Source organism: Pongo abelii, chromosome 14 (assembly GCF_028885655.2).
Source record: "Pongo abelii isolate AG06213 chromosome 14, NHGRI_mPonAbe1-v2.0_pri, whole genome shotgun sequence".
Lineage (NCBI taxonomy): Eukaryota > Metazoa > Chordata > Mammalia > Primates > Hominidae > Pongo > Pongo abelii.
In genome coordinates this window covers 118,783,535-118,810,802 of record NC_071999.2, presented here as the reverse complement: position 1 = coordinate 118,810,802, position 27,268 = coordinate 118,783,535, and the positions used below count along the sequence as shown (strand labels likewise).

At 42.6% G+C, this 27,268-nt stretch overlaps 1 protein-coding gene and 1 long non-coding RNA gene across 3 annotated transcripts in view; both read left to right on the top strand.

Moving 5' to 3' along the window:
• The window catches only part of TUBGCP3 (tubulin gamma complex component 3), a 106,724-nt gene that overhangs the window by 31,853 nt on the left and 47,603 nt on the right, over positions 1–27,268 (top strand). The window contains 7 exon segments of one of the 2 annotated variants that reach the window (NM_001374155.1): positions 572–789; positions 2,762–2,934; positions 3,986–4,104; positions 4,798–4,923; positions 11,721–11,789; positions 12,134–12,266; positions 13,935–14,101. In NM_001374155.1, the coding sequence (NP_001361084.1) occupies positions 572–789; positions 2,762–2,934; positions 3,986–4,104; positions 4,798–4,923; positions 11,721–11,789; positions 12,134–12,266; positions 13,935–14,101 (1,005 nt within the window). 2 annotated transcript variants of the gene reach the window in all.
• LOC129049610 (uncharacterized) lies at positions 14,108–25,808 on the top strand. Its single transcript, XR_008512844.2, has 2 exons — positions 14,108–16,469; positions 19,026–25,808. It is a non-coding gene; the product is annotated as an uncharacterized LOC129049610 (long non-coding RNA).

Here is a 27,268-nt window from a genome sequence, read left to right as displayed (position 1 = left end):
TCATGCTCTCAGTTATGAGCATTCTTTACTTTTGTGCCAGTGAAACCCTGTCATCACTGGGCTCAGTGTCTGTCCCCTGCAGTATGTCAGAGTGATTCCAGTGCTCTGTGCCCCAGAGGCTGGTATAATAAAGTACCTACCAGAGACGTGGGAGTGCAAAGAGGTTGAAGCGTGTGGGTGAAAGAGTTCTGTCTATTGCTAAAGGCTTCATCTCAGCAATCATTATATATTAATATACATGTAAACCATAAAGATATGAATATATAGAGGGCAATCATTCTTTAATAATGCCTAACTTTAAAAAATTATTTAAGTTTCAGTTTGCTTGGATCAGAATGAGTGTTTAGTTATCAGATAATGTAGTAGTTGTTGGAGTTCAGAAAATTTTCTAAAACTTTATCAGTTTAGGCATATTTCAAAAGCATAACATCTATTTATTGTTTAATAAAGTATGGAATCCAAATCCAGTTACAGAAATAGAAGGAAAATCTGAATATAAATGACCTTTTTCGGTTTGGGAAGACTGTTCTGTAATTTCCTGTCTCTGTTCTTAGTGTGTTTCTCTTTTCAGGTTTCTAGCTATGCTACGTTATTTGCTCAGGCCTTACCAAGAGATGCCCACTCAACCCCTTACTACTATGCCAGGCCTCAGACCCTTCCCCTGAGCTACCAGGATCGGAGTGCCCAGTCAGCCCAGAGCTCTGGCAGCGTGGGCAGCAGTGGCATCAGCAGCATCGGCCTGTGTGCCCTCAGTGGCCCCGCGCCTGCACCACAATCTCTCCTCCCAGGGTAAGGCCACACCGATGTGTACAGATTCTCTATGTGTTAGAAACAGAGACGCCTGCAGGCTGTTAACCAGACATTGGTGTTCGCCCACAGTATCAGTGGGGCTTCATACGTGCCAGACAGTGTTCTGGGCACTGTGTCCGATGCACTCCATCTCTGAGTGTTACTCTTCAGAGCTGTGCTACAGCAGGAGTTCTTTCCACTTTGTAATCCACAGAGCTGGCTGTAAAGTTCTGGCCAGCTCTCACCTGTCACTGAAGTGCCCATCACGAAGGAGCTTGAAGTAGCCTGTGCAAAGCCCTTCATCTGGAGGCTTTCTGACTGTGTGCTCAGATTTTTCCTTAGGGAATAGTGGCCTCTTCATTGATGTATGTTTTTCTCCTCATTGGATTCTTTAGTAAATTGTTAAGTAAAATAAAATAAGGTTGAACTTTCCACGAGTGCTGGGGTCTTTAAGGATTGTGACATTTTAGTGCATATGAATTAAGATAATGAAATGCAGGAATGCACAACGAAGGTGTTATGTATGTAGTCAAAGCATGTTTTCAAGAAATACAGGATTTACAGCTGAGAATCAAACAGGCGCCATTGTCATTCATGGATGGAACTTTGTTTTTAATTACACATTCTTCCTATATGTAGATAAACAGGTGGCTTTGCTTTTTGCCACAGTTGGTTGCTGGAAATCGCATTAAAGTGGATTATCATAAAGTAGATATTTTTCCAGAAAAACAGTGACCAAGGATTTAGCATCAGATAAATGGTGTTTTCCATGTGAGTGTAATAGAATTATAAATCATTTTGTGTTTTATACAATTATGTTCAAGATACTCGAAAACAGAATGTGTGTTCTATACATATGGATTACCAATGGGGTCTAGTGTTCTATAAAGAAAACACAAAGCATTTAAAAACAGAACTTGACACATTTAATCTAGAATTTAAATTCCAGCTAAAAGAATCAATTGACATTCTCATTTATACCTCAGAATTTGAATTAATTATTATCCTATTAAAAATCTGTGTAGAGAACTTTGAACTGAAAGTCTTTTAGAATCATCTTCTTAAATTTAGAACTATGCCCAAAGACATAGTTTTAGTGAATGTTGTTGACTTCTTTCCTGATGAAAATGGAATAAAATAAGAACTGTTTTAGTTCTTTCCTGTTCTCCTTACTTCATGAGTGGATTATGGATAAACCACCCCAATATTGCACCAGTACTAAATCCAAGCTCTGGCACCTGGAAACTGTAGTGCAGCTGAGGTTCTCATTTTTGTGTTTTGTAGTCCCACGAAGTGATATTTTTGTTGCAGCTGTCAAAACTGATGCTATTAGAAATCAGCTATGAGGTTCTTACAGTTTTCAAAAAACTTTGACATAGTCTCAAAATTGCTGACAAGCCATCTTGACCTTGAATATGCATTTGCCTTAGATTTTATACGTTTGTATACGTTAGCAGTTAATTGAAAATTGTAGTTTCTTTTCATAGTGAGCACACTGAAGGCTGAAGACAGGTGAGGCCAGGCGCCTGGGGCAGTGTCACAGTGACTCGATTCCGCTGCTCAGTACATGGGGAGTGAACGAGAGTTGTTGATTTTGAAGTTAAAATAAGTAGAGAATTTCAAAGTGGTTATGGGGTGGGTAAGGTATGTTATATGTTTATAAAGAAAAGCCAAATAGATTTTGATATTAATGGTAAGAAATATATATTGTAAGGTAGCAGTAAGATGATTTTTCGATTTCTGAGTTGGGTCCAAACGCTAGGCCAAGGGTCGCAAGGAGGCTTGGCCAAGTTCAAGGGACTTGGGACTGTCTGTTATTGATATATTCGGTTAGGATAAAGTCGTGGTGTCAGCTATACCAGATTTATAAACTTATGTAATTCATGATAGTAATACAAGAGAAGTTTCTAGGGACACTTTTGTCTCTTCAGTGAATAGCCTATTAGAAGATAATACATGTTTCTTTTTTTAGACAGTCTAATCAAGCCCCGGGAGTAGGAGATTGCCTTCGACAGCAGTTGGGGTCACGACTCGCATGGACTTTAACTGCAAATCAGCCTTCTTCACAAGCCACTACCTCAAAAGGTGTCCCCAATGCTGTGTCTCGCAACATGACGAGGTCCAGGAGAGAAGGGGATACGGGTGGTGAGTAAGGATCTATGTTTATACAGCTTTTCTGTGAACATTTGGAATTCGGCCTTTCCTTATTTTAAAGTACGGCCCACGAGCCCCACCTCAAACCTTTTAGTGGTTTCTTCTTGTTTTTATGATGAAGTCCAGAGTCCCTGGTGGTCTGCGGCGCCTTGGGGAGTTTGGCTTTTTACCCCAGGCCACCTGGGCTTTTTCCTCCCAGCAGTCTGCTTTTTGGCTGCTTGTCCATGTGGCCTCCTCCGTCCACATCTCTCCTCTTTGCTGTTCCTCATCACATTCTGCCTGTCTGTTTTCATCCTGCCGTTCTCCCTGGGAAAGTCTTTAAGGCTGGGTTGGGCCCCCTTTTAAAAGTCACCTTCTTCCAGCAAAGTCTTAAGTCCACAGAGGGGCTATGTCTTTTCATTTATGGTGCTAGTGCTTAGCACAGTGCCTGGCACGTTGAAGAGCGTCATTGAGGAATTACTCAATGGTGAGATGAATACCTCATGGAGGGTTTTAAAGCCCTGCTAGATTCCAAAAGGAAGCTTGAGTTTCTTTCTTGAGAACACTACAGTTAGCAGCATTTGAAACATGAGTGTCCTGAAAACAGAGGATTGGGCTTCCCTGTTGGCTCATAATCTGCTGATTCTGAAATGGCTCTGGATGTTACCTGTACCTGTCCTTGCATAGAATGCAAAGGTGAGGAGCATCTGAGAGCTGGAGGACATCGTAGCACAGTATTAGCACCCCCTAGTAGTCTCCACCATCTGCCCCACTCTGCCTGTCCCTGTTTGTGGCTCCCGTGTCCAGCCTCTGTCCACAGCTGCAGACTCATGTCGTGTTTGACAGCTGTGTGTTCATGGCACAGCAGGCCAACCTCTAGACTGAGACTCGCCTTGTTTCTTTCTAACTTCATACTCTCTTTTTCATCTTGAGCTTATTTATTGAGTTAGTAAATTTCATTGGGGTGGCAAATATCTAATCTGAAGCTAATTGTACCATAATATCTATTGTCTCTTAAAATGTATTGTCTAGTAATTACTCTCTTTAAAAAATGATTTTTCAGGTACTATGGAAATTACAGAAGCAGCTCTGGTAAGGGACATTTTGTACGTCTTTCAGGGCATAGATGGCAAAAACATCAAAATGAACAACACTGAAAATTGTTACAAAGTAGAAGGAAAGGTATGGTAACATAAAATCTAAGTTAAAATATTCAGAAAGAAAAAACATGTCATGAAGTCCAGATAGTGGCTGTTGATTGATAAGGTGGTACTGGGGTTTTGCAAATCGGGCGTGAGGTGAAATTGCACTGTGGAATCCTGGTTTCTATTTCTGTCCATTGTGGCTCATTCAGTTTTGTTATGGGGACCCTTGTGATTAATGCGTGCCTCCTTTCCTCGCGTCTACTGATGGGGCTGCCCCATAGCCGATTTCTGCATCCTGCTATGTGGTGGCTGAGGCACCCAGGGGACAGAGCTCCCTTGGCACCTTTGGCATTGATGCAGGATTCCAGGTCAGGGGTCTTCACCCACTTCTGTTTCCTTTTTCCATAACCTGCCTTTACCTTGTGGTGTGGGTCACCCTGTGGCTCTTAGCCCTTTCACAGCGTGACCGAGATCACAGACCTTCTCTGCCACACCACAGGCCAACTGCAGGGTGGTGTGAAGTGAGCTCACCATGCCCTTTGAGGTGCTTTCCATCACACTGTCACTTAATGTGCTTTCCTTCCCTTTAGTGATGGGATCTTAGTTTTAACTTTTATGTCTTGAAGCCTAAGGATTATAATATTAAAAGTATAAGTGCTTGAGAAAAATACTAATTAAAACTCTAGTATTGATTTTTAGTGTTTAACATTTGATATATTTACTTTTTTAGGCAAATCTAAGTAGGTCTTTGAGAGACACAGCAGTCAGGCTCTCTGAGTTGGGATGGTTGCATAATAAAATCAGAAGATACACGGACCAGAGGAGCCTGGACCGCTCATTCGGACTCGTCGGGCAGGTGCGTTCATGGTTCCTAGGATGCTGGGATGCTGCGCACTTTGGGAAACGCTTACTCTAGTTGAAATCTTACTGTGAAATAGCTCCTCCTAAGGCTCTTTCCAAGTAAAGCAGCTTTGAGAGTCAACTGTCAGGGTCCGCTCAAGGCAGTAGAAACCACAGTAGGTGCTGATGAGGACATTGAATACAGCAGGTTGGCTCAGGAACTGCTGGAGGACTGTAAAATACAGAGAAAATGGTGAGACAGAGCTGGCCATGGGGAGCTGGCATTGCCCGATTCCAAATGCTCAAAGGGGGCCCTGCCCAGCTGCTGCTGCCTCCTCCGGAAGGTGGAGGAGGGGCCCTGCTGGGACGGGGCCAGCCAACAGGGGACACTCCCAGCTGCGTGATTCCCCAGGCAGCACGGTGAGGCAGGATTTGGGAACACTGCCGAAGCTGGAGATGGGAATCCTGGCTATGGCTGTCTGGACAGCCCTGGATGGGCACTGCCGATGGCACAGCGCATGGTTGGGAGGGAGCTGCTGCTGCTTCTCCTCCTGCTGGAGCCTGACGGGGCAGCTGATAGGAGCCGTGGCATCTCCACTGTCCAGCCCTTCTTTGTGGCTAAGCAGCATGTGGTCTTGTCCATAGGTTGATTATTGGGCAGTAATTACTACCAATGAAATCTCCAAAAATTATTGAATCACAAAACAACTGTGTACTATAAGCCCAGCGTAGCATAGGACTTATGGCAGTGTGGCTGGTGGGTAGGAGCGTGGCCGATGGAGAAGAGTGTGGCTGGTGGGGAGAAGTGTGGTGCTGCAGTGTGGCTGGTGGGTAAGAATGTGGCTGGTGAGTAGGCACTTGGTGTGGCAGTGTGGCTAGTGGGTAAGAACATGGCTGGTGATTAGGTGTGTGGTGTGGCAGTGTGGCTGGTGGGGAGGAGCATGGCTGGTGGGTAAGAATGTGGCTGGTGAGTAGGAGCATGGCCAGTGGTTGGGAATGTGGTAGTGAGTAGGAGTGTGGGTGGTGAGTAAGAATGTGTGGCTGGTGAGTAGGCGAGTAGTGTGGTAGTGTGGCAGTGTGGCTGGTGAGGAGGAGCATGGGCGGTAGGTGGGAACCTTGCTGGTGTGTAGGAGCGTGACTGGTGGGGAGGAGCGTGACTGGTGGGGAGGATCATGGCTGGTGGGGAGGAGCGTGGCTGTTGGGTAAGAGCGTGGCTGGTGGTTAAGAACGTGTCTGGTGAGTAGGAGCATGGGCGGTAGGTGGGAGCCTGGCTGGTGCATAGGAGCGTGGCTGGTGGGGAGGAGCATGGCTGGTCGTGAGGAGCATGGCTGGTGGGGAGGAGCGTGGCTGTTGGGGAAGTGCGTGACTGGTGTGGAGAAGCATGGCTGGTGGGTGGAAGCTTGGCTGGTGGGGAGGAGCGTGGCTGGTGTGTAGGAGCGTGGCTGGTGGGTAAGAGCGTGGCTGGTGGGTAAGAACGTGGCTGGTGAGTAGGCCTGTGATGTGGCCGTGTGGCTGGTGAGTAGGAGCATGACTGATGGGGAAGAGCATGGCTGGTGAGTAGGAGCATGGCCGATGGGGAAGAGCATGGCTGGTGGGGAGGAGCATGGCTGGTGGGTGGGACCGTCGCTGGTGGGTAAGAGCGTGGCTGGTGGGTAAGAACGTGGCTGGTGAGTAGGCCTGTGATGTGGCAATGTGGCTGGTGAGTAGGAGCATGACTGATGGGGAAGAGCATGGCTGGTGGGGAGAAGCATGGCTGGTGGGTGGAAGCTTGGCTGGTGGGGAGGAACGTGGCTGGTGTGTAGAAGTGTGGCTGTTGGGTAAGAACGTGGCTGGTGAGTAGGCCTGTGGTGTGGCAGTGTGGCCGGTGAGTAGGAGCATGGCTGATGGGGAAGAGCGTGGCTGGTGGGGAGGAGCATGGCTGATGGGGAAGAGCGTGGCTGGTGGGGAGGAGCGTGGCTGGTGGGTAAGAACATGGCTGGTGAGTAGGCCTGTGGTGCGGCAGTGTGGCCGGTGAGTAGGAGCATGGCTGATGGGGAAGAGCGTGGCTGGTGGGGAGGAGCGTGGCTGGTGGGTAAGAACATGGCTGGTGAGTAGGCCTGTGGTGTGGCAGTGTGGCCGGTGAGTAGGAGCATGGCTGATGGGGAAGAGTGTGGCGGGTGGGGAGGAGCGTAGCTGGTGGGGGGAGTGTGGCTGGTGGGGAGGAGCGTGGCTGGTGGGGAGGAGCGTGGCTAGTGGGTAGGAGCGTGCTGTGGTAGCGTGGCTACTGAGTAGGCGTCACACTTTGAGCTTTGAAGCGAGGCAGCCCAGGGTTCCGGTTTGGGCTTCTCCTTTAATGGTCACGTCATCTTGCACAGGTTATCTTCTGTTGGCCACAAGTTTCTTCCTGCATAGAGTGGAGTAGTGATTACCTCCAGGATTGTGAAGGTGGGGAGAGAATGCGTATAAAGATGCTGCTTCCCAGTCTAGCACTGTTTTCTGTTCTGTTTGCCAGTCTAGTGAATTGCTCGATGACCAGCCACCACTCTCCCTCATTGCAAGGGCAGATAGGAGTGAGCTGGCTCTTTCTCGAGGCAGGTGGGACTGATGGGCCGTCCCCTCAGCAGCTAGCTGTAATTTTAGAGTCCCTGTCCCTTTTCCCAAAGGGAGTGTTTTATCATGTCTGGGTTTATATCATCATCTTATGCAAGTGTCACTGATGGGTCCTAGTCAACTTGATAGACATGAAGCAAAACACACACACAAAATCAATACAGGATAACTAAACCATTATGTAGATATTTTATCCCAGGAGATGGATTGATCATCACTATAGTAGTATCGTATTATGTTTTATAGCAGGGGTCCCCAGTTCCTGGGCTGTGGACCGGTACTGGTTCGTGGCCTGTTAGGAACTGGGCCGCACAGCAGGAGGTGAGTGGAGGGCGAGCAGGCATGACTGCCTGAGCTCTGCCTACTGTCAGATCAGTGACGGCATTAGTTTCATAGGAGCGTGATCCCTGTTGTGAACCGTGCATTCAAGGGATTTAGGTTGCGTGCTTCTTATGAGAATCTAATGTCTGATTATCTGAGGTGGGAACAGTTTTATCCCAAAACCACCCTGCCTCCCCATCCCACCCTGGTCCGTGGAAAAAATGTCTTCCACAAAACCAGTCCCTGGTGCCAAAAAGGTTGGGGACTGCGTTTATAGTACTGGACTTTAGAGCCTCTTCTTTTATCTTCTTTCTCCTTATTGATTATCATAGCAGCCTTCTAAAATGATCAGGGCAAGCATTAATTGTCCCCATTTTGCAGATGTGAAAATTGAACCTCAGCAAGTTTGATTGATTTGACCAAGTTGCCCTGACTAGTAGATGGCAGGTATGGACCAGGGTGTGACGTGTCACTCTGTTCCAAAGCTGTCTCTGTTCCACTTCCATTTCCTGCTGTTTGAAGTCATTGCTCTGCGCCATCCAGTTGCTGAGGGAGTGATGGTTTATTTATCTTATTTGAGGAGCCAGCGTGTGCTCTCAGTGGGGTGACCGTGTGCCCTAATTTATGCCTTGCATAATTTATGTCCTGTGTCAGTATTACCAGTGCCCCCAATTAGCCTTGGAGGTGTCCTGGCTCTAGGCATACCAAATGGAGCAAAATCATATATGAATGAAGATACTGTTTTGTAAGTGTGAAACTTCCATGTGCATTTAATGAACCAAGGTGGAAACAGCCTCTGCTAACCACAGGCCTTTTCCCTTTGAGTGTGTGTGGCGCTGCCACGCTCTGCCTGCACTTCCATTCTTTTGGTTGTAGACTTCTCCGAAGCTGACTCACATACACCTATATATAAATACTTAGATTCTACACGATGGATAATGATTTGATTATTTCAGCAGGTTTTGTTTCTGTTTTTTTTTTTTTTGAGACGGAGTCGTCTCGCTCTGTCACCCAGGCTGGAGTGCAGTGGTGCGATCTCAGCTCACTACAAGCTCCACCTGCCGGGTTCACGCCATTCTCCTGCCTCAGCCTCCCAAGTAGCTGGAACTACAGGCACCCGCCACCACGCCCGGCTAATTTTTTTGTATTTTTAATAGAGACGGGGTTTCACTGTGTTAGCCAGGATGGTCTCGATCTCCTGATCTCATGATCTGCCCGCCTCGGCCTCCCAAAGTGCTGGGATTACAGGTGTGAGCCACTGCACCTGGCCGCATATTTCAAAAGGTTTTTAAAAGCTTTGATGTGTTTGTGTGTCTGCCCTCCTGCCCTGGGGGTGAGATGGAGTTTTGGTAAAGAGTGATGCTGTGCCTGAGCAGATTCCATGTCATTTTCTCTGTAAATATTACCTAAGAAAACTGACCTATGGTTTAGTAAGCACCTTTGTGTCCACCCTGTGCCAGGCGCTTGCCCTACATGATCGCATTTATTCTTCCTCCCTATGTAGATGAGCCGAGAGGTTCATACCGTCGGGCTGACGCGTGGCGGTACCTCCAGCGGGAGCCCTAGATTTTTACTCCCTGGTCTGTCTCATTCCAGACTCCAGGACGGTTCTTCTTGCACGCCTCACTTTTGATGTGTCCTTTTGTGTCTACAAAATTAGTATGTTTTATGTTCATTTTCAAACTTGAAAATGTTCATATTTGTCTTAGTCCACAAAACGTAAATGCAGTAAAATACACCTATAGGTGACTGCTGATATATTTTAAAAATACACAGAACGGTATGCAACCTACCTATTTACTTAAAGAAAACAAGTTTAAAAAACAATTAAAAAAATTTTTTTGATGGAGTTTTGCTGGATAAAACTGAATGAGAAAGAACACAGGTTTATCCCTTGCATGCTGCTTCTGCTGAAGGCTCCTTGAACAGCAGAGCTGCTCCCAGGCATCCTGGAGTTACATCCCACAGCTCATCCCTGAAGGTTCTTGCCACAGGGCTGGATGCAGGTGTATGAGGGTGCCTCTTCTAGCTTCTGATTCCTGTTGTTTTGACCTGACTCCTTTCAGTATTTTATTTATTTATTTATTTTTTTTGAGATGGAGTCTAACCCTGTCGCCCAGGCTGGAATGCAGTGGTGTGATCTTGGCTCACTGCAAACTCTGCCTCCTGGGTTCACGCCATTCTCCTGCCTCATCCTCCTGAGTAGCTGGGACCACAGGCGCCCGCCAACACGCCCGGCTAATTTTTTGTATTTTCAGTAGAGACGGGGTTTCAGTGTTAGCCAGGATGGGTCTCGATCTCCTGACCTTGTGATCCGCCCGCTTCGGCCTCCCAAAGTGCTGGGATTACAGGCGTGAGCCACTGCGCCCGGCCTCCTTTCAGTATTTAAGATTGGAGATGTGTGGAAAAGTTCTTACTACCAATAGGGGTCAGAAGAACAAGCAGTGCAAACAGAATAAAAATTAGGAGGATTGGCATTGAGCTGCCAATTTTAAAATTTTGTTAATTAAGAGCATGAAAGAAAATTACATTTTAACCCTGAATATTTACAGGGGATATAATCTTTTTTAAATTAATTATTTTTTTTTAAATTATTATACCTTAAGTTGTAGGGTACATGTGCACAACGTGCAGGTTTGTTACATATGTATACATGTGCCGTGTTGGTGTGCTGCACCCTTTAACTCGTCATTTACATTAGGTATATCTCCTAATGCTATCCCTCCCCGCTCCCCCCACCCCACAACAGGCCCCGGTGTCCAAGTTCCCCACCCTGTGTCCAAGTGTTCTCATTGTTCAATTCCCATCTGTGAGTGAGAACATGCAGTGTTTTGTTTTCTGTCCTTGCGATAGTTTGCTCAGAATGATGGTTTCCGACTTCATCCATGTCCCTACAAAGGACGTGAACTCATCCTTTTTTATGGCTGCATAGTATTCCATGGTGTATATGTGCCACATTTGCTTAATCCAGTCTATCATTGATGGACATTTGGGTTGGTTCCAAGTCTTTGTGATTGTGAATAGTGCCGCAGTAAACATATGCGTGCATGTGTCTTTATAGCAGCATGATTTATAATCCTTTGGGTATATACCCAGTAATGGGATGGCTGGGTCAAATGGTATTTCTAGTTCTAGATCCTTGAGGAATCGCCACACTGTCTTCCACAATGGTTGAACTAGTTTACAGTCCCACCAACAGTGTAAAAGTGTTCCTATTTCTCCACATCCTCTCCAGCACCTGTTGTTTCCTGACTTTTTAATGATCGCCATTCTAACTGGTGTGAGATGGTATCTCATTGTGGTTTTGATTTGCATTTCTCTGATGGCCAGTGATGATGAGCATTTTTTCATGTTTCTGTTGGCTGCATAAATGTCTTCTATTGAGAAGTGTCTGTTCATATCCTTTGCCCACTTTTCGATGGGGTTGTTTGATTTTTTCTTGTAAATTTGTTTAAGTTCTTTGTAGATTCTGGATATTAGCCCTTTGTCAGATGGGTAGATTGTAAAAATTTTTTTCCCATTCTGCAGGTTGCCTGTTGACTCTGATAGTAGTTTCTTTTGCTGTGCAAAAGCTCTTTAGTTTAATTAGATCTACAGGTGATATAATCTTAAAGGATCACTCTCTAAAGCCACTACACTTCATGAAAACTATACCATAGATTTTTTTTTCCATTCCTCTTCTGCAAAGTTCATGCTTTTTGTACTAAGGAACAACACTTTTTTCATGTTATTAAAATATATATTGTGGTGATTAAGATGATTAGAAGATTATTGACAAAACCTGAATTTAAATCTTGTGGAACCCCACCTGAACTTTATCTAAATGCATTATACCTTTCCACTTAGAATCAGTCAATGTGTAATGAGTGTGTCGTGTTTTAATTATATTTCTCCTCCAAACAGAGCTTTTGTGCCGCCTTGCACCAGGAACTCAGAGAATACTATCGATTGCTCTCTGTTTTACATTCTCAGGTAAATATTTTATTTTTATTTCTTTATGATTTAAAGTGTTACAAAATTGAAGCTATATAGAATGTTTTAAGTTCCTTCATACATTACTTTTAAAATACAGCAATATTTTTCATGTTATTTGTAAGGTTTGAATATCAAGTTTCAGTGTAGCCTAGAGCTAGTTAATTGCCAATTTTCGGGGTTCTACCAGTTAAAGGTAGCTTAAAAATACTATTTTTTTAAAGGGGATTTTGGCTTCATTTTTATGAGTATAATCATTTTCTTATGTTCACTTGATATAGATTAAGATGTGTGATCTATGTAGTTATTTGTACTTAAACATTTCTATCTTTATTGTTTTTTAGCTACAACTAGAGGATGACCAGGGTGTGAATTTGGGACTTGAGAGTAGTTTAACACTTCGGCGCCTCCTGGTTTGGACCTATGATCCCAAAATACGACTGAAGACCCTTGCGGCCCTAGTGGACCACTGCCAAGGTCCCATGCGCGTCTTTCCCATGCGCGTCCGGCACTTGCTTTGTTTCAGAACTTGTTTGTAGGGTGTGCCATCCAGGCTTGCTTTTGTGTCCTGCCCTTTTTTATCCTTAATGGCCGTGTTGATTCAATAGGAATCGATAAGATAGGAACCAAGAGGGGACGTAACCACTTGCCAGTGTGGCCCAGTATTTATACGGTAGAAGCTCGGGCTGGCATTGAGATGGAGGTGGGAAGGAGGAGGGTGTCTCGTGTTTAAAGATTTCTCTCTTGCGTGGTCCTCGGTTATGGCTCCCCATGGTGCTTGCTGCTCCCTTGGTCGCCTTTCCTTGCATTTTGCTTTTTGCCTTTAGTGCTTCTGCGGTCAGGGACCATGTTGGTGACTCTCGGTCAGATGTTCCCATATTTGCATGTCTTGCTTTGGCCTCTCTGGCTCTAGGTTCTGTATTGCTAGCTGCTTTCTGACATTTTTTCTCATTGTTGGTGCTACCTTGGCCAAGAACCTCTTTGCCTTTTCCCTCGTTTGTAACATTGAGATCCTAGTAGCAGTTACCTTTTAGGGTTGTTAGGACGACATGAGATGGGCGAGCTGGCCATCTGCCACACAAGAGTTCCCTTCTCACTGCCATCCTCTGCCTGGGGTGGTCCCCAGAATCTGCAGGGCCCCATTGGTCATCTTGCTGTCTGCACACCTTCCTCTCTCACCTCTTGGTACTTCCCTCAAAAAAGAGAGAAGTGGAGCACAGTAAATAAATGCCAGCGTTTTCTCCAGTTCCCAGCGCTCCTCCGGAACTGGATCCCCCAAACTCCTCTCTCACTTTCTGTGTCCAGTGGGCCTGTGGGGTCCTTCACTCTCTTCACTCTGCTCAGCCTGTGCGCTTGGCCTTGGTGCTGTAGGGACTGTTATAAGATCTGCTGTCCGATACCCATATTCAATCTCACACCCCCGCTTTGTGTACACACACCAGAGCCATCTTCTTAAAATCAGATCCTGTCACTCCTCTCCCTAAAATCTACCAGTAGTATAATAAAATCTTGAATTCTTAGCATAACATAAGAACTCTTCATGTGCTTCTATTTCCAGACCAGATTTTTGCCACTCCCAGTCCTTCATACTGCATAATAGTTCTGGCCAAGGCCTGGGGGGCCTCTTTCTACATAGAGCGGTGTTTCTCACACTGTATGTTGTAGGCAGTTAATGGGTTATGAAACCAGTTAATGGGTTGGGGCTAGCATATCATACCAAAAAAAAAGTGCAAGTATTGATTCATAGAATTTTGCTTTTCATATATATTTGTGCCCTCCATTGCACCATGAAGCATGAATCTTACTTAGAATGTCTCAAGTAGAAAATGCATGAAAAGTCATGTGAACTTTAGATTGTGTAGCCAGCAATTTTTTGCTACTGTTTGTTTCTGAAAAATTCCTCAGCAGTCCTAAAGAGAAGAGTGACTCACACACTTGTGTAAAGCCAGGGTTGGAGTCTGGACCTCCTGGTTTCTGAATCATGACATGTTACTGCTGCTTCTAGGTCCAAAATGGTATTAACTGTAAGAAAACAAATGCTCTTTATCTCAATTACTTGGGCGTCTTTGGTTACTGAGAAGTGACTGGTGTGTACTATGAGTGTAAAAGTGGATGTTTTTGTGTATTTTCCTCCATTTCTCCCAGGAAGGAAAGGAGGTGAGCTGGCCTCAGCTGTCCACGCCTACACAAAAACAGGAGACCCGTACATGCGGTCTCTGGTGCAGCACATCCTCAGCCTCGTGTCTCATCCTGTTTTGAGCTTCCTGTACCGCTGGATATATGATGGGGAGCTTGAGGACACTTACCACGAAGTAAGGATCGGTGTTTGGTTCTGAGACTTGGATTTAAAAAGCATGGGCACGCAGTTATGCTGTTTCATTTTTCCCCTCATGATTACCATATTCTCCTAACAGGAATGTGACTGCACGTCAATTGAATACCATATACATTTTACACAGTGCCTCGACAGCTGGTTATCTCCCTGAACAGCAGATAAGTTCATGAGTTCTTTGGTTAGTGGAGAATTATCCCACTTTATTCCTCAGTAAGGTGGAATCACTCGTCCGAGTTTACTAGCACGTGGATGGCAAAGCAGGACGAGGCCTCCTGAGTCTTGGGGCAGTCATCATTGCAGATTCTGCTGCTTTGCCATGATTACTTTGCAAACTCGCTTTGGTGCTAACAGCTTAATGAAACAAGTTAGTTGTATATGTAGCTATTGAAATATAGTAGTTCTGTAACACAACATGTGCTGCTTAAAAATCCTGTTGCGTAATAAATCGCATGATAGAAATGATAGGGCTTTTGGTGGAAGGTAGGGTGAGGGGCACCACACTCAAAAGCTTTGTCAGTAACATTAAAACAACAGAAAGGAATCTAACAAAAGTTGTAGTGCAGTTTAACACGTTAAAGGTTAAGAAACACAGAAGCACTGCCATAAATATCACATTGGCCTTGGAAAAACCCTGGCGTTTTCCTGTGGGAGTGAGCTGTCGGGGCCGCAGACTGCGTGTGGCGGGAAGTGGCGGAGGCCTGGCCATCTGAAACAGGTGTGCCTTGTGTGGGCGCTGCTGGCTGCAGTGGCCTGTATTCTCCTCCGTTTCTCATGGATGAGATTGCAAATAAGCAAGCGTGAAGTTTGTATTACGTTCAATTTGTTTTCTAATTTATTGTTTGTGCTGTTACAAGTTGTTTTTAAAGCAAGCGTTGGGGCAGAATGGAGTCTCTCTGGTGCTCTGTGTGCTTTTGAAACAAATGGGCTGCATGGCGTGCGTGCATCTGCGTTGGGCAAGTTGCTCAGCCTGTCTTGTAGCGCTTTCCCGACGGTGTGTGTAGTTTTTCTTTATTACTGCATATGATTTCACAGTAGGGACAGATCTGTTTTTATCTAGCCACTGTCCTATTGATGGAGATGATGTTCTTTGTAGTTTTTAATCTTATGAACCGTATTAAAATGAACATCCTTTTATGTGTCTCCCTGCACGTATTTATGAGTTTCTCTAAGGTGGGTTCTGGGAGGTGGGGTTGCTGGGTTGTGGGGATGCATTTTTTTTTTTTTTTTTTCTTTTCTTGAGATGGAGTCTCGCTCTTTCACCCAGGCTGGAGTGCAGTGGCTCAGTCTCGGCTCACTGCAGGCTCTGCCTCCTGGGTTCACGCCGTTCTCCTGCCTCAGCCTCCCAAGTAGCTGGGACTACAGGTGCCCGCCACCATGCCCGGCTAATTTTTGTATTTTTAGTAGAGACGGGGTTTCACTGTGTTAGCCAGGATGGTCTCGATCTCCTGACCTTGTGATCTGCCCGCCTTGGCCTCCCAAAGTGCTGGGATTACAGGCGTGAGCCACCACGCCCAGCCTGTGGGGATGCGTATTTTAAACTTTGCTTCTGCCACGTTGCACTTGGGAGTGCCTATCCAGGTTGACGCAGCTATCAGCTTCCTGTTATGGTCCTCATTCCCGCATCCTTGTCAACACTTTGTCTTACCCAATGTTAATAAGAATATTTTTACCTAATGCACGAAATGTGCCGTCTCACTGGGGTGTTTATTTGCATTTCCCTGATTACTAGTGAGACTAACCAGCTTTTCATGCTTATAGGTTTTTTTTATTTCTTCTTCTAATTACCTGTTAGTTTCCTTTGCCCATTTTTCTTATGGATTTGTTTTTCTTTTTAGGAGTGAATCATGGATGGTTTTATATTTTCAAATTTTTATATATGGAATTGCTCTTTTAAAAAATTATATCTTTTAACTTTTTTTCACATTCTTCCAAACTTATAAAAAAGTTGCAAAAATAGTACAAAGAATCATTGTACTGTTGACTGAGCCTTAACTGAGACTCCACAAGTTTTACCGTGTTTTATCATAAACTAAATTTCTCTATATACTTGAATCTGTTTCTGGATTGTATTTTTTCTGTTTGCTTTTTATCTGTCAATATTATTTAAATGACTCTATGGTTTGAAATTTGGTAGAGGCAGTCCTTTTGTTCTTTTCACAATTTCTGTTTTTGCACATTTATACTTAGATATGAATTTAGAATCAGCCTGCCAATTCCATTAAAAGTTCTTTTAAAAATTTTTATAGGGATTGCATATTGGATTTGGAGATTAAAAAGGATTTTCAGGCTTCTTTTGTTCCTTTTGTTGTATGAACTTTCTTTAAAAAAAGCTGAAGCTTTGTAAGGTATGTTTTATTTTACTAATGGTTACCTCAAGTTTTTCAGAGCTTTTGTGAGCCTGTATCTTTCTAAACGTTAAAATCACGAATAAACTTTCTTTTTTAACCCCTTCCTCCATTAAGATGAAGAATTGTGTCCATTTTCCCAGGTTCTGCATACCTGCATGTACCGCCACACTCTTTTTTTTTTTTTTTTGAGACGGAGTCTCGCTTTGTTGTCCAGGCTGGAGTGCAGTGGCGCGATCTCAGCTCACTGCAACCTCTACCTCTGGGGTTCAAGCAATTCTCCTGCCTCAGCCTCCCAAGTAGCTGGAACTACAGGCGCACGCTGCCACGCCCAGCTAAGTTTTTTGTATTTTAGTAGAAACGGGGTTTCACTTTGTTGCCCAGGCTGGTCTTGAACTCATGAGCTCAGGCAATCCGCCCACGTTGGCCTCCCAAAGTGCTGGGATTATAGGCGTGAGCCACCGTGCCTGGCCCTACACTCTTAAGCTCTGTACCTTTTGTTTAAATCTAGGTTATTTTATATTTTTAATTTTTTATATGCAATTTGTATTAAGCCACTATCCAAGTCAAGAAATAGCACTTATTAGTACCCCTATTGTGTACCCATCATTGTCCCCTTCTCTTTAAACTTTATACTGACCTCTGACACTGTAGGTAGCTCAATTCTTAGTTTAAATTTTATATAACATTCAATGTTAAAATACATATACATGCCATCTATAGGGGTATATTTGGTATTCATCATTTAAATTTGAATCCTTATTTTTAGGTCTGTTTCTGGAAAGTATCATAAAATTATTTAATTGACTTAAAGTTCTAGACTTAATTTTTCAAGATTAAATGGAGACTTAAATTCTTGTACTCTTTAGTTTTTATCTGTCACCATGGTAAGCTGCTAGGGACACGCAGGTAATGGGCGTTTCCTTTGATAGAGTGAGGCTTGTCATTTTTAATGCATTTATGTTCAGTTATTCCATAATTTAATTACAGGATGAGGTGAGTTTTGAAAGCTGTTTAAAAACCGGTGCAATTGATTATTTAGAATGCATATTAAATCTCCTGACCATTATCACAATAAGCCAAGTTATTTGAGTTTAAAAAATTTGTTATTTAATGAGTTTATGGGAGTCTAAGTGATCTTGTGGTTAAGAAAATGAAAAATCAATGTTTTATTTTCAGAACGTATGTTCTTTTTATATTACTATGATTTGTTTACTCTCAGCCATGCTTAGTGATGTAGATTTATGAGAAATACTTTGACCAGCATGTACACCAGAAATAAAAAGTTCTGTGTGTTACTGTTTTCAGTTTTGAGGTGTATCTTCTTATCATCCATTATAATTGTACCCTTCAGAACTAAAAGATGATATTTTAAGGCAATCTTTAAAAATTAGGATTATAAAAAGGAGAAAGTTTACCTTTTTATTTAATTAAAGAATCTGTATCCTCTTCATTCAATAATTAGTATGTCAGTTATAGTATGAATTTGGGCGATTTTAACTTTTCTAATGATTGCTGATCAATTGATAAACCTGGTTTTCTTCAGAGATTGGAGTGGGAATTGTCTGAGTTTTCATACAATTAGGATATATATTGCTAATAATTAGAACAAAAGTCAAAGCCACAAGCTGGCTAATTGTCTTTTTTGACTTTAGTACCTAATTTGTAATTTGCAATACTTCTGTCTTGAGAATAATTTAGTTTGCATATTTTTCACAACCAGGTTTTTAAAGTACTCCTTAGTTGAACCACCAATTCATTATATTTGTCTGTGTGTTTGTTTTTTTTTTTTTTTTTTTTTTTTTTGAGACGGAATCTTGCTCTGCCGCCCAGGCTGGAATGCAGTGGTATCATCTCGGTGCACTGTAACCTCTGCCTCCTGGGTTCAAGCGATTCTCCTGCCTCAGCCTTCTGAGTAGCTAGGATTACAGGCACGTGCCACCTCGCCCAGCTAATTTTCATATTTTTAGTAGAGGCGGGATTTCACCATGTTGGCCAGGCTGGTCTTGAACTCCTGACCTCAGGTGATCCGCCCGCCTCAGCCTCCCAAAGTGTTGGGATTACAGGCAAGAGCTACCACGCCTGGCCATTTGTCTGTGTTTTTAAAGAAGTCCTTAAAGGTACTGCCAGTTCTTTATTGATTCTCTGCCTTATGTGTTATTCAGGCCTGTGTATTCATTTCCTTTCGTGATAGTAATGATGGGACTGGAGAGTTGATAGGGAATGCAGAGGGAATTGGACAAAAACTGATAAATTGATTTTCCTCTGTACTTTTTTCTTTAATATATTTAAACTTTGATTCGTTGAGGTGAGACAAAAGCAGACCCTTAGGACTAGTGTGGTTTAAATTTGGGAAACTTTTTTGAAGAACTCCTGTTGCTTAGAATATGTATAAGGCTAATGTTCATGTTTTATTTATTTAAAAATAAAATAATGCATGTCTATTGAGTATAATATTTGAATCAGCATCTCAAATTATTAATGAACTTACCTCAGGTCTTGCCTCATTGGCAAAGATTTTCACTTTTAAATGTTTTCCTTTTGATTTAATTTTAGACTTAGAAAAGTTACAAGAATTAATGCAAAACATTCCCAGGTGTCCTTTCCCAAGACCATCTGAATGCTCACAGGCTACTACATTGACGTCATCATTCCCAGGTGTCTTTTCCCAAGACCATCTGAATGCTCACAGGCTACTACATTGATGTCATCATTCCCAGGTATCCTTTCCCAAGACCACCTGAATGCTCATAGGCTACTCCATTGATGTCGTCATTTCCAGGTGTCCTTTCCCAAGACCACCGGAATGCTCATAGGCTACTACATTGACGTCATCATTCCCAGGTGTCCTTTCCCAAGACCACCTGAATGCTCATAGGCTACTCCATTGACGTCATCATTTCCAGGTGTCCTTTCCCAAGACCACCTGAATGCTCATAGGCTACTACATTGATGTCATCATTCCCAGGTGTCCTTTCCCAAGACCACCTGAATGCTCATAGGCTACTCCATTGACGTCATCATTCCCAGGTGTCCTTTACCAAGACCACCTGAATGCTCATAGGCTACTCCATTGACGTCGTCATTCCCAGGTATCCTTTCCCAAGACCACCTGAATGCTCATAGGCTACTACATTGACGTCATCATTCCCAGGTATCCTTTCTGAAGACCACCTGAGTGCTCATAGGCTACTACATTGATGTCATCATTCCCAGGTGTCCTTTCCGAAGACCACCTGAATGCTCATAGGCTACTACATTGATGTCGTCATTCCCAGGTGTCCTTTCCCAAGACCACCTGAATGCTCATAGGCTACTACATTGATGTCGTCATTCCCAGGTGCCCTTTCCCAAGACCACCCAAATGCTGATAGGCTACTACAGTGATGTCATGATCCCTGTCTTTTTTTATTTTAAAGGTTCTATATTTACTGCTGCACGTACCTAGGGTCTGAGATTAGATAGAGCTTTAGGAAGTTCATGATTTGTAATTTTTAAATTTGCTAGTTTTGTCCAAATAGCTCTTTACACCTGAGATACTCTTGTTTGCTTCACTAATTTTGCTTGTAGGTTTTTTCAGAAATGCATTGTGATTGATGGAGCTAAAATTAATCTTTCTTGACATAAAGTATATTGTGTTCTTTGCCATGGGTCTGCTATGTTTAGTACTGCAATACCAGTGGGCTTATACCACCTACCGGTTTATCTCATTGTAACTCATCTGACTACTTTATCTCTGTGGGTTTGAGCTCAAGAGCTTAGGTTCTGAAGTCTGATTTGGGTCTGGCTGTTGGCTTCAGATTCTGATGACTCTGTATCCTGGGCAAATACCTTCGCCTCTCTGGGCCTTCCCTTCCCCATCTTCCAGATGTGTGTATGATAGTGCTTGTCTGGTGCGATTTTGTGTATGTGTGAGGATTACATCACATCAATAGGAAGTGTGTAGCATATCTGCTGCTACTTTAAGGAGAACATTGGATAAAATTTGAATATCTTCTGTCCCTAAGATGTCTGTGGGCTTTCTCTGATTTGTTTGTAGTTCTCTGACATCTGTTTTTTCTGTTAGACCCCACATTTATAAATATCCATTTAAGTCTTTGATTAGTTTTGGGAAGGTTCTCTTTAATTTACTCTAAATATTAATAACATCTTTACCCTAAGAATTTGGTAATTTAGACAATTACATTGTGTGTTTGATCACTATGTAATTAAAATGTGGAAATTTTGTCTCTTTGTTTCCTCTATAGGTTAATTTTTCCTCAGTTTCCTTAATGGGAGTTATAACTTTGTTGTAAAATTGCATTTTTTTCAAGTGTGTGGTTAACTCTAAATAGCTGTAAATGAGCTTTATAATCATTCATCTCATAGTAATTTATTGTATATCTATATAAGAAAATGCTTCTTTTTATAATAAAAGTGCAAAATATCAATAAAGAGATAGAAATTGTAAAAAAAGAGCCAAATAGAAATTCTGGAGTTAAAAAGGACAATTACTGAAATGAATGAACTCACTAGTGGGGCTCCACAGCAGATTTGAACAGGGAGAAGAAAGTCAGCAACTTGAGTTTAGGTCAATTGAGACCATCCAGTCTGAGAACAGAAAGTTAAAAGAGGGAAGGAAAATGAACAGAGCAAAGAGACCCAAATTCGATGAGAAACATTAATCTACACATTCAAGGAGCTCAGCAAACTCTCAAAAGTAGGATAAACTCACCATGGCAAGACACATTTAGGTTGAATATCTCTTATCTAAAATGCTTGGGATCGGAAGTTTTGGAGTCTGGATTTTGGAATGCTTGCATTATACTTAAGCATCCCCAGTCAGAAAATGTGATATCAGAAATACTGCAATGAACATTTCCTGTCAGTGTCATGCTGGTGTCCAAGATGCTTTGGATTTTCGAGCATTCTGGATTTCAGATTGTGAGATTAGGGATACTCAACCTATATAACCAAACTGTAGAGAGACAGAGCAAATCTTCAAAGTGGCAGGTGGGAAAACCCATCACACAGAAGGGATCCTCAATAAGATGAATAGCTGATTTCTCATCAGAAGCCATGGAGGCCACAAGGTGGGGGAGAATACATTCAAAAGGCAGAAAGAAAAACCATGATGATTCAAGAATTCTGTATCCAGCAGAATTCCCATTCAAAAATGATGGCAAAATCAAGACATTTCTAGATAGATAAAACTTGAGAGAGTTCCTAGAAGCATACGGACTACCAAAATTGATTCACAAAGAAATAGAAAACCTGAATAGACCTGTAACAGGTAAAGAGATTGAATCGGTAATCAGGAAAGTTCAGCAAAGAAAAGCGCAGGAGCCGATGGCTTCTCTGGTGAGTGCTACCAAATATTTAAAGAATTAACAGCAATCCTATTTAAAGAAATTAACAGCAATCCTTCTCAGATTCCTTAAAAAAATAGAATAGGACGGAATACTTCTTAACTCATTTTATGAAGTCAACATGATACAACACACAAAAACTACATACCAGTAGTTCTTAGGAATATAGATGCAAAAATCCTCAGTAAAATACTGGAAAACAGAATTCATCAGCATAGTAGAAGGATTGTACACCATGGCCAAGTGGAATTAATCCCAAGAATGGAAGGGTAGTTCAATATAATCAAAGTCAATCAATGTAAGACATCTTACTAAGGCAGTGAAAGGAAAAATGATCAACTCAACTGGTGCTGAAAAAGCATTTGATGAGATTCACTACCCTTTCATGATAAAATAGTCAAACTTGGAATAGAAAGGAACATAACTAATAAAGGGCATCTGTGAAACACTAACAGCTAACATCATACTTGAAGATTCCATGCTTTCTTTCTAAGGCCAGGAACAAGACAAGGGTGTTCATTCTTACCACTTCCTTTTAGCATTGTTGAGAAAGTTCTGGCCAGGATAATTAGTCAAGGTTTTTTTTTGTTTTTTTTGTTTGTTTGTTTGTTTGTTTTTTTTTTTTTAAAAAAAGGAAAAAGGTAAAAGCATCCAGATAGCCAGATTGGAAAAGAAAAAGTAAAACCAGCTGGGTGCAGTGGCTCACTGCTGTAATCCCAGCATTTTGGGAGGCCAAGGCAGGAGCATGGCTTGCAGTTAGAGTTTGGGACCAGTCTGGGCAACATAGCGAGACCTTCCTCTCTACAAAAGATTAAGAAAAAATTAGCCAGGTGTAGTGGTGCACACCTGTAGTCCTAGCTTCTTGGGAGGCTGAGGTCAGAGGATCACTTGAGCCCAAGAGGTTGAGGCTGCAGTGAACTATGATTGTACCACTGCACTCTGGGTGACAGAGAGAGACCATGTCTCCAAAAAAAAGTAAAGCCATTTCTGTTCACAGATACTTGATCTGATTTATAGAAAACTAAAGAATCTACACATACTTTATAATAAAGATTATATATAGGTAGAGAGGTGTATGTATGGCTGTCTAATGTATAAATTCACCACATTGGCAGGATACAAGCTCAATAACAAAAATCAGTTATATTTCCATATACTTTCAATGAATAATCCAAATATGAAATTAAGAAAATAACTACATTTAAAATATCATCTAAATAAGTTAAATACATAGTAAAAAATTTAACCAAGGAAGTGCAAGACTTGTACTCTGAAAAGAATAGATCATTGTTGAGAGGAATGAAAAAGGCCTAAATAAATGGAAAGACATTCTGTGCTTATGGATGGAAGATTTGATATTGCTAAGATGGCAGTGCTTCCCCAACATGAGACACACTTTCAATGTGTGATATTGTTAAGATGGCAGTACTCCCCCAACAGGAACCATACTTTCAATGCAATGTCTATCAAAATTCCAACAGCCTTTGCAGAAATGGAAAAGCTGATCTTCAAATTCACAAGGAAGTACAAGGGGCCCTGAGGCCAAACAATCTTGTAAAAGAACACATTGAACAAACTTTCTGATTTTAAAACATGCCACAATGCAAGGTAATCAAAACAATATGATACTGGCATAATGATAGACCTCTGGGTCAGTGGGCTAGGAGCGAGAGCCCAGAAGTACATCTTCATTTTTATTGATTTTCAGTAAAGGTGCCATGATGACTCAATGGGGATAAAAGCCTATTCAGCAAATGATAACAGGACAACTGGATATCTACATGTAGAAGAATGCATTGGGATCTCTGTCATACACCATATGTAAAGATTAACTCAAAATGGATCAGACACCTAAATTTAAGGGCCAAAGTTATAAAACTTAGAAGAAGATATAGTGGTAAATCTTTGGGACCATGGATTTGGAAGCAGTTTCTTAGATATGTCACCAAAAGCATGAGCAGTGAGAACAAGTAAATCAGGCTTTATCAAAATAAAAACTATGTACATTAAAGGGCACTTTTGAGAAAGTGAAAAAAACACAGAGTGGGAGAAAAGTATTTCCAAATCACTTACCTGATAATGGTCTGGTATCCCATCCCAAATTCATAAAGAACTATCACAACTCAACAAGAAAAATCACCCAGTTTAAAAAGGATTTGAGAAGATATTTCTCCAAAGAAGATACAAAAATGGACAATAAGCACAGGAAAAGATTATTATTATAGGGAAATGCAAATCAAAACTACAATTAAATACCACTTTACAGCCATTAGGTTCGTTAACAAAAACAAACCAACAGCCAGAAAATAACAAGTGTTGGCAAGGATTTGGAGAAATTGGGAACTGCATCATTGCTGGTAGAAACACAGAATGGTTCAGCCCCTCTGGAAAGCAATTTGGCAGTTTCCAAAAAAATTAAATATGGATTTACCATGTGACCCAACAGTTCTACTCCTAGGTATATACCCAAAGAAATGAAAACATGCATTCATCTAAAAACTTGTCTATGAACATTCATAGCAGCGTCATTTATAATAGTCAAAAGTGAAAACAGCTCCAGTGCCCATCAACTGATGAATTGATAAATAAAATGACGTATATCCATACAATGGAGTATTATTCAGCTGTAACAAAAAAATGAAAATCTGATACTTGCTACAGTGTGGATGAATCTTGAGAACATTGTGCTCTGTGAAGTAAGCCAGACACAGAAGACCATATATTGTATGATTCCATTCGTATGAAATGTCCAGAATTGGCAAATGCGTAGAGATGGAAAGTAGTTAATGTTGTCAGGGACTGGGGGTGGGGAAGCAGAGAGGAATGAGTGACTGCTTAATGGATACGGAGTTTCTCTCCAGGCTGATGAAAATCTTCTGGAGTTAGATCATAGGAATGGTCGCACGACCACATTGTGAATATACTAAAAGCCACTAAGTTGACACTTTAAAATGGTGACTTTTGTATTATGTGAATTTCCTCTCAATAAAAAAAAAATGTAGAAGTTCTGAAAACACAAACGCTTCGTGAGGGATGCCGGCTATGGTAGCTCCTGTGGCTCCTTTCCCGGGTCTTCTCCCTCCCTGCTAGGTTGAGATGTGCCTGTTCACCGTGGAGTCGCCGTGCGCAAGTAGGGCGCTGTAGCTCTCAGGCTACACATCTATTTGCCACACATGGGGCCTTGCAGGAGGTTTTTTTGTTTTGTTTTGTTTTGTTTTTGAGACGGAGTTTCCCTCTCGCCCAGGCTGGAGTGCAGTGGCGGGATCTCGGCCCACTGCAAGCTCTGCCTCCCGGGTTCACGCCATTCTCCTGCCTCAGCCTCCCGATTAGCTGGGACCACAGGCGCCTGCCGCCACGCCCAGCTAATTTTTTGTATTTTTAGTAGAGACGGGGTTTCACCGTGTTAGCCAGGATGGTCTCGATCTCCTGACCTCATGATCCACCTGCCTCGGCCTCCCAAAGTGCTGGGATTACAGGCGTGAGCCGCTGCGCCCGGCCGCAGGAGTTTTAATGTGGACTGATATGGGCATGAGGATTTCCAAAGCCCCGTGGTGTTTCTGTTATGCACTGAAACTTGAGGACCCCTGGCCTATCCACCCTCCGATTCCCTGCAGCAGCCCCTAGAGTCGGGCGGGGACCTGCAAAGTTTGTTCTAAAATTGAGGTGATGGGAGGCGGCTGAGTTCAGTGCCACCTCCTTCCACACCAGCTCTGCACACTCACCTCCCTTCCACACTCGCACTCGTCTGTGCAGTAGTGCAGGCTCCAAGAAATTCCCTTGGAGGGAAAGGGTGGGAAGGGAGTGAGGGATAAAAGACTACAAATTGGGTGCAGTGTATACTGCTTGGGTGATGGGTGCACCAAAATCTCACAAATCACCACTAAAGAACTTACTCATGCAACCAGACACCACCTGTTTCCCAAAACCTATGGAAATAGAAAATAAAAAAAAAAAAAAACAAATTCTCTTAGAAAGAACTCTGCTTTATCTAGTGTGTCCAAACTGAATATCAAGTCAGTGATGTGGTAATATGCGGGCTTATTTTTTAAATAAATAAACAAAATTTAACACTTTAAGAAGGATTAGTGCCTGTTTCAAAGCACCTGCAACAGCTTAACATGTGATGTGAAATGTGTGGTTCCTGTTGTTGACAAAGGCACAGGTACTGTGGTTTGTTAGTCACATTTATAATTGAAGGAAGAGATACATTTCAGATAGAGGTTAGTGAGGTTAGTGAAAATAAAGATGAGATTATTTTTCCTCCCAAGTCCACAGACCCCTGCTGTGCTGTCTGTCTGTGGCACTGGTTAAGGGAGGCCCAAGTTGGAACAGGACCCAGGGCTTTTCTTTGACCTGGGCTTTTGCAAACATGAGAGATGCATGGGCTGAGCATGGCGCTGGTGTGAGATCTGCACCTTCTGTAGTGATCGGAAGCCTGAATTCACCTTGACCTCCAGCTCCTCCTGCCTGGGAGTCGATGGATGCCTGTTGAATGGGGATGTGGTGCGTCTCCCTCTTGGCTGCGTCTGTCCAGAGCCTAATGCTGTTCCTCGGGGACTTCCTTGCATTGGGCTCCTGCCAGTCTCAGGGACCTCTTGGTCTCTCTGTTGATGGCCCAGCAGAGCTCATTCCACGTGTGAAGGCTTTCTCCTGTTTTCCTTCCTGGAAGCTCTTTGAATGCCGATCATGGCTGAGCACTGCACTGCCTCTCTGCCCAGCTGCCTTTGGGCTTGGCTGATTTGCAACTGCAAGATGACAGGAAAGCTTCCAGATGAAATATGGGCTTTGCTATGTCTGCTGTGGTGTCATTAAAAGCTGCCTCTAAGTCTAACATCTGGGATTTTACTTTTTAACAATAAAAAGGATATAGACCTTTTAGCCCACTAGTGCTAAGAATGGTATCTACATTTTATTTTGTTTTTATTTTATTTATATCTTGTATATTTGCAAAGGCAGACAAAAGTAGAGGGCTATAAGGGTTTGGAAGGTATTCCGAATGGTTAAGTTGGAAAGCACTTTCAGCATTTGGGGAAAAGTTTATATTTTTTGCTTTTAAATGTAGGTACTATAAAAGTAAACCATTTTATAAATGGTTTTTCCATTGTGTTACTACTATCTAGAGAAGCTGCATGGTGAGTCCTTTCTGTAGCTAACCTGGCTTCTTCCTCCGTAAACTTAAGGTAAACAAGTTATGCCAATATATTCAAGTTACAGGCAAAACCACTCAGTTTCCATTTGCCCTTTGGATAGTAAAGATTAGGTGCTTCAACTAGCAGCAAGAAAGGATGGGTCAAGTTACAATTAAACTTGCTTTCAAAATTAGATTTCCAGACTTGATTCAAATGTTTACTTAAATGCTGTGATAATATTCTAAAACTCTACGTTCTTGAATTTGAAGGTCCACAAAGTATGGATAAGACAGAATATCTCTGGATCTATTTAGGACTCTTG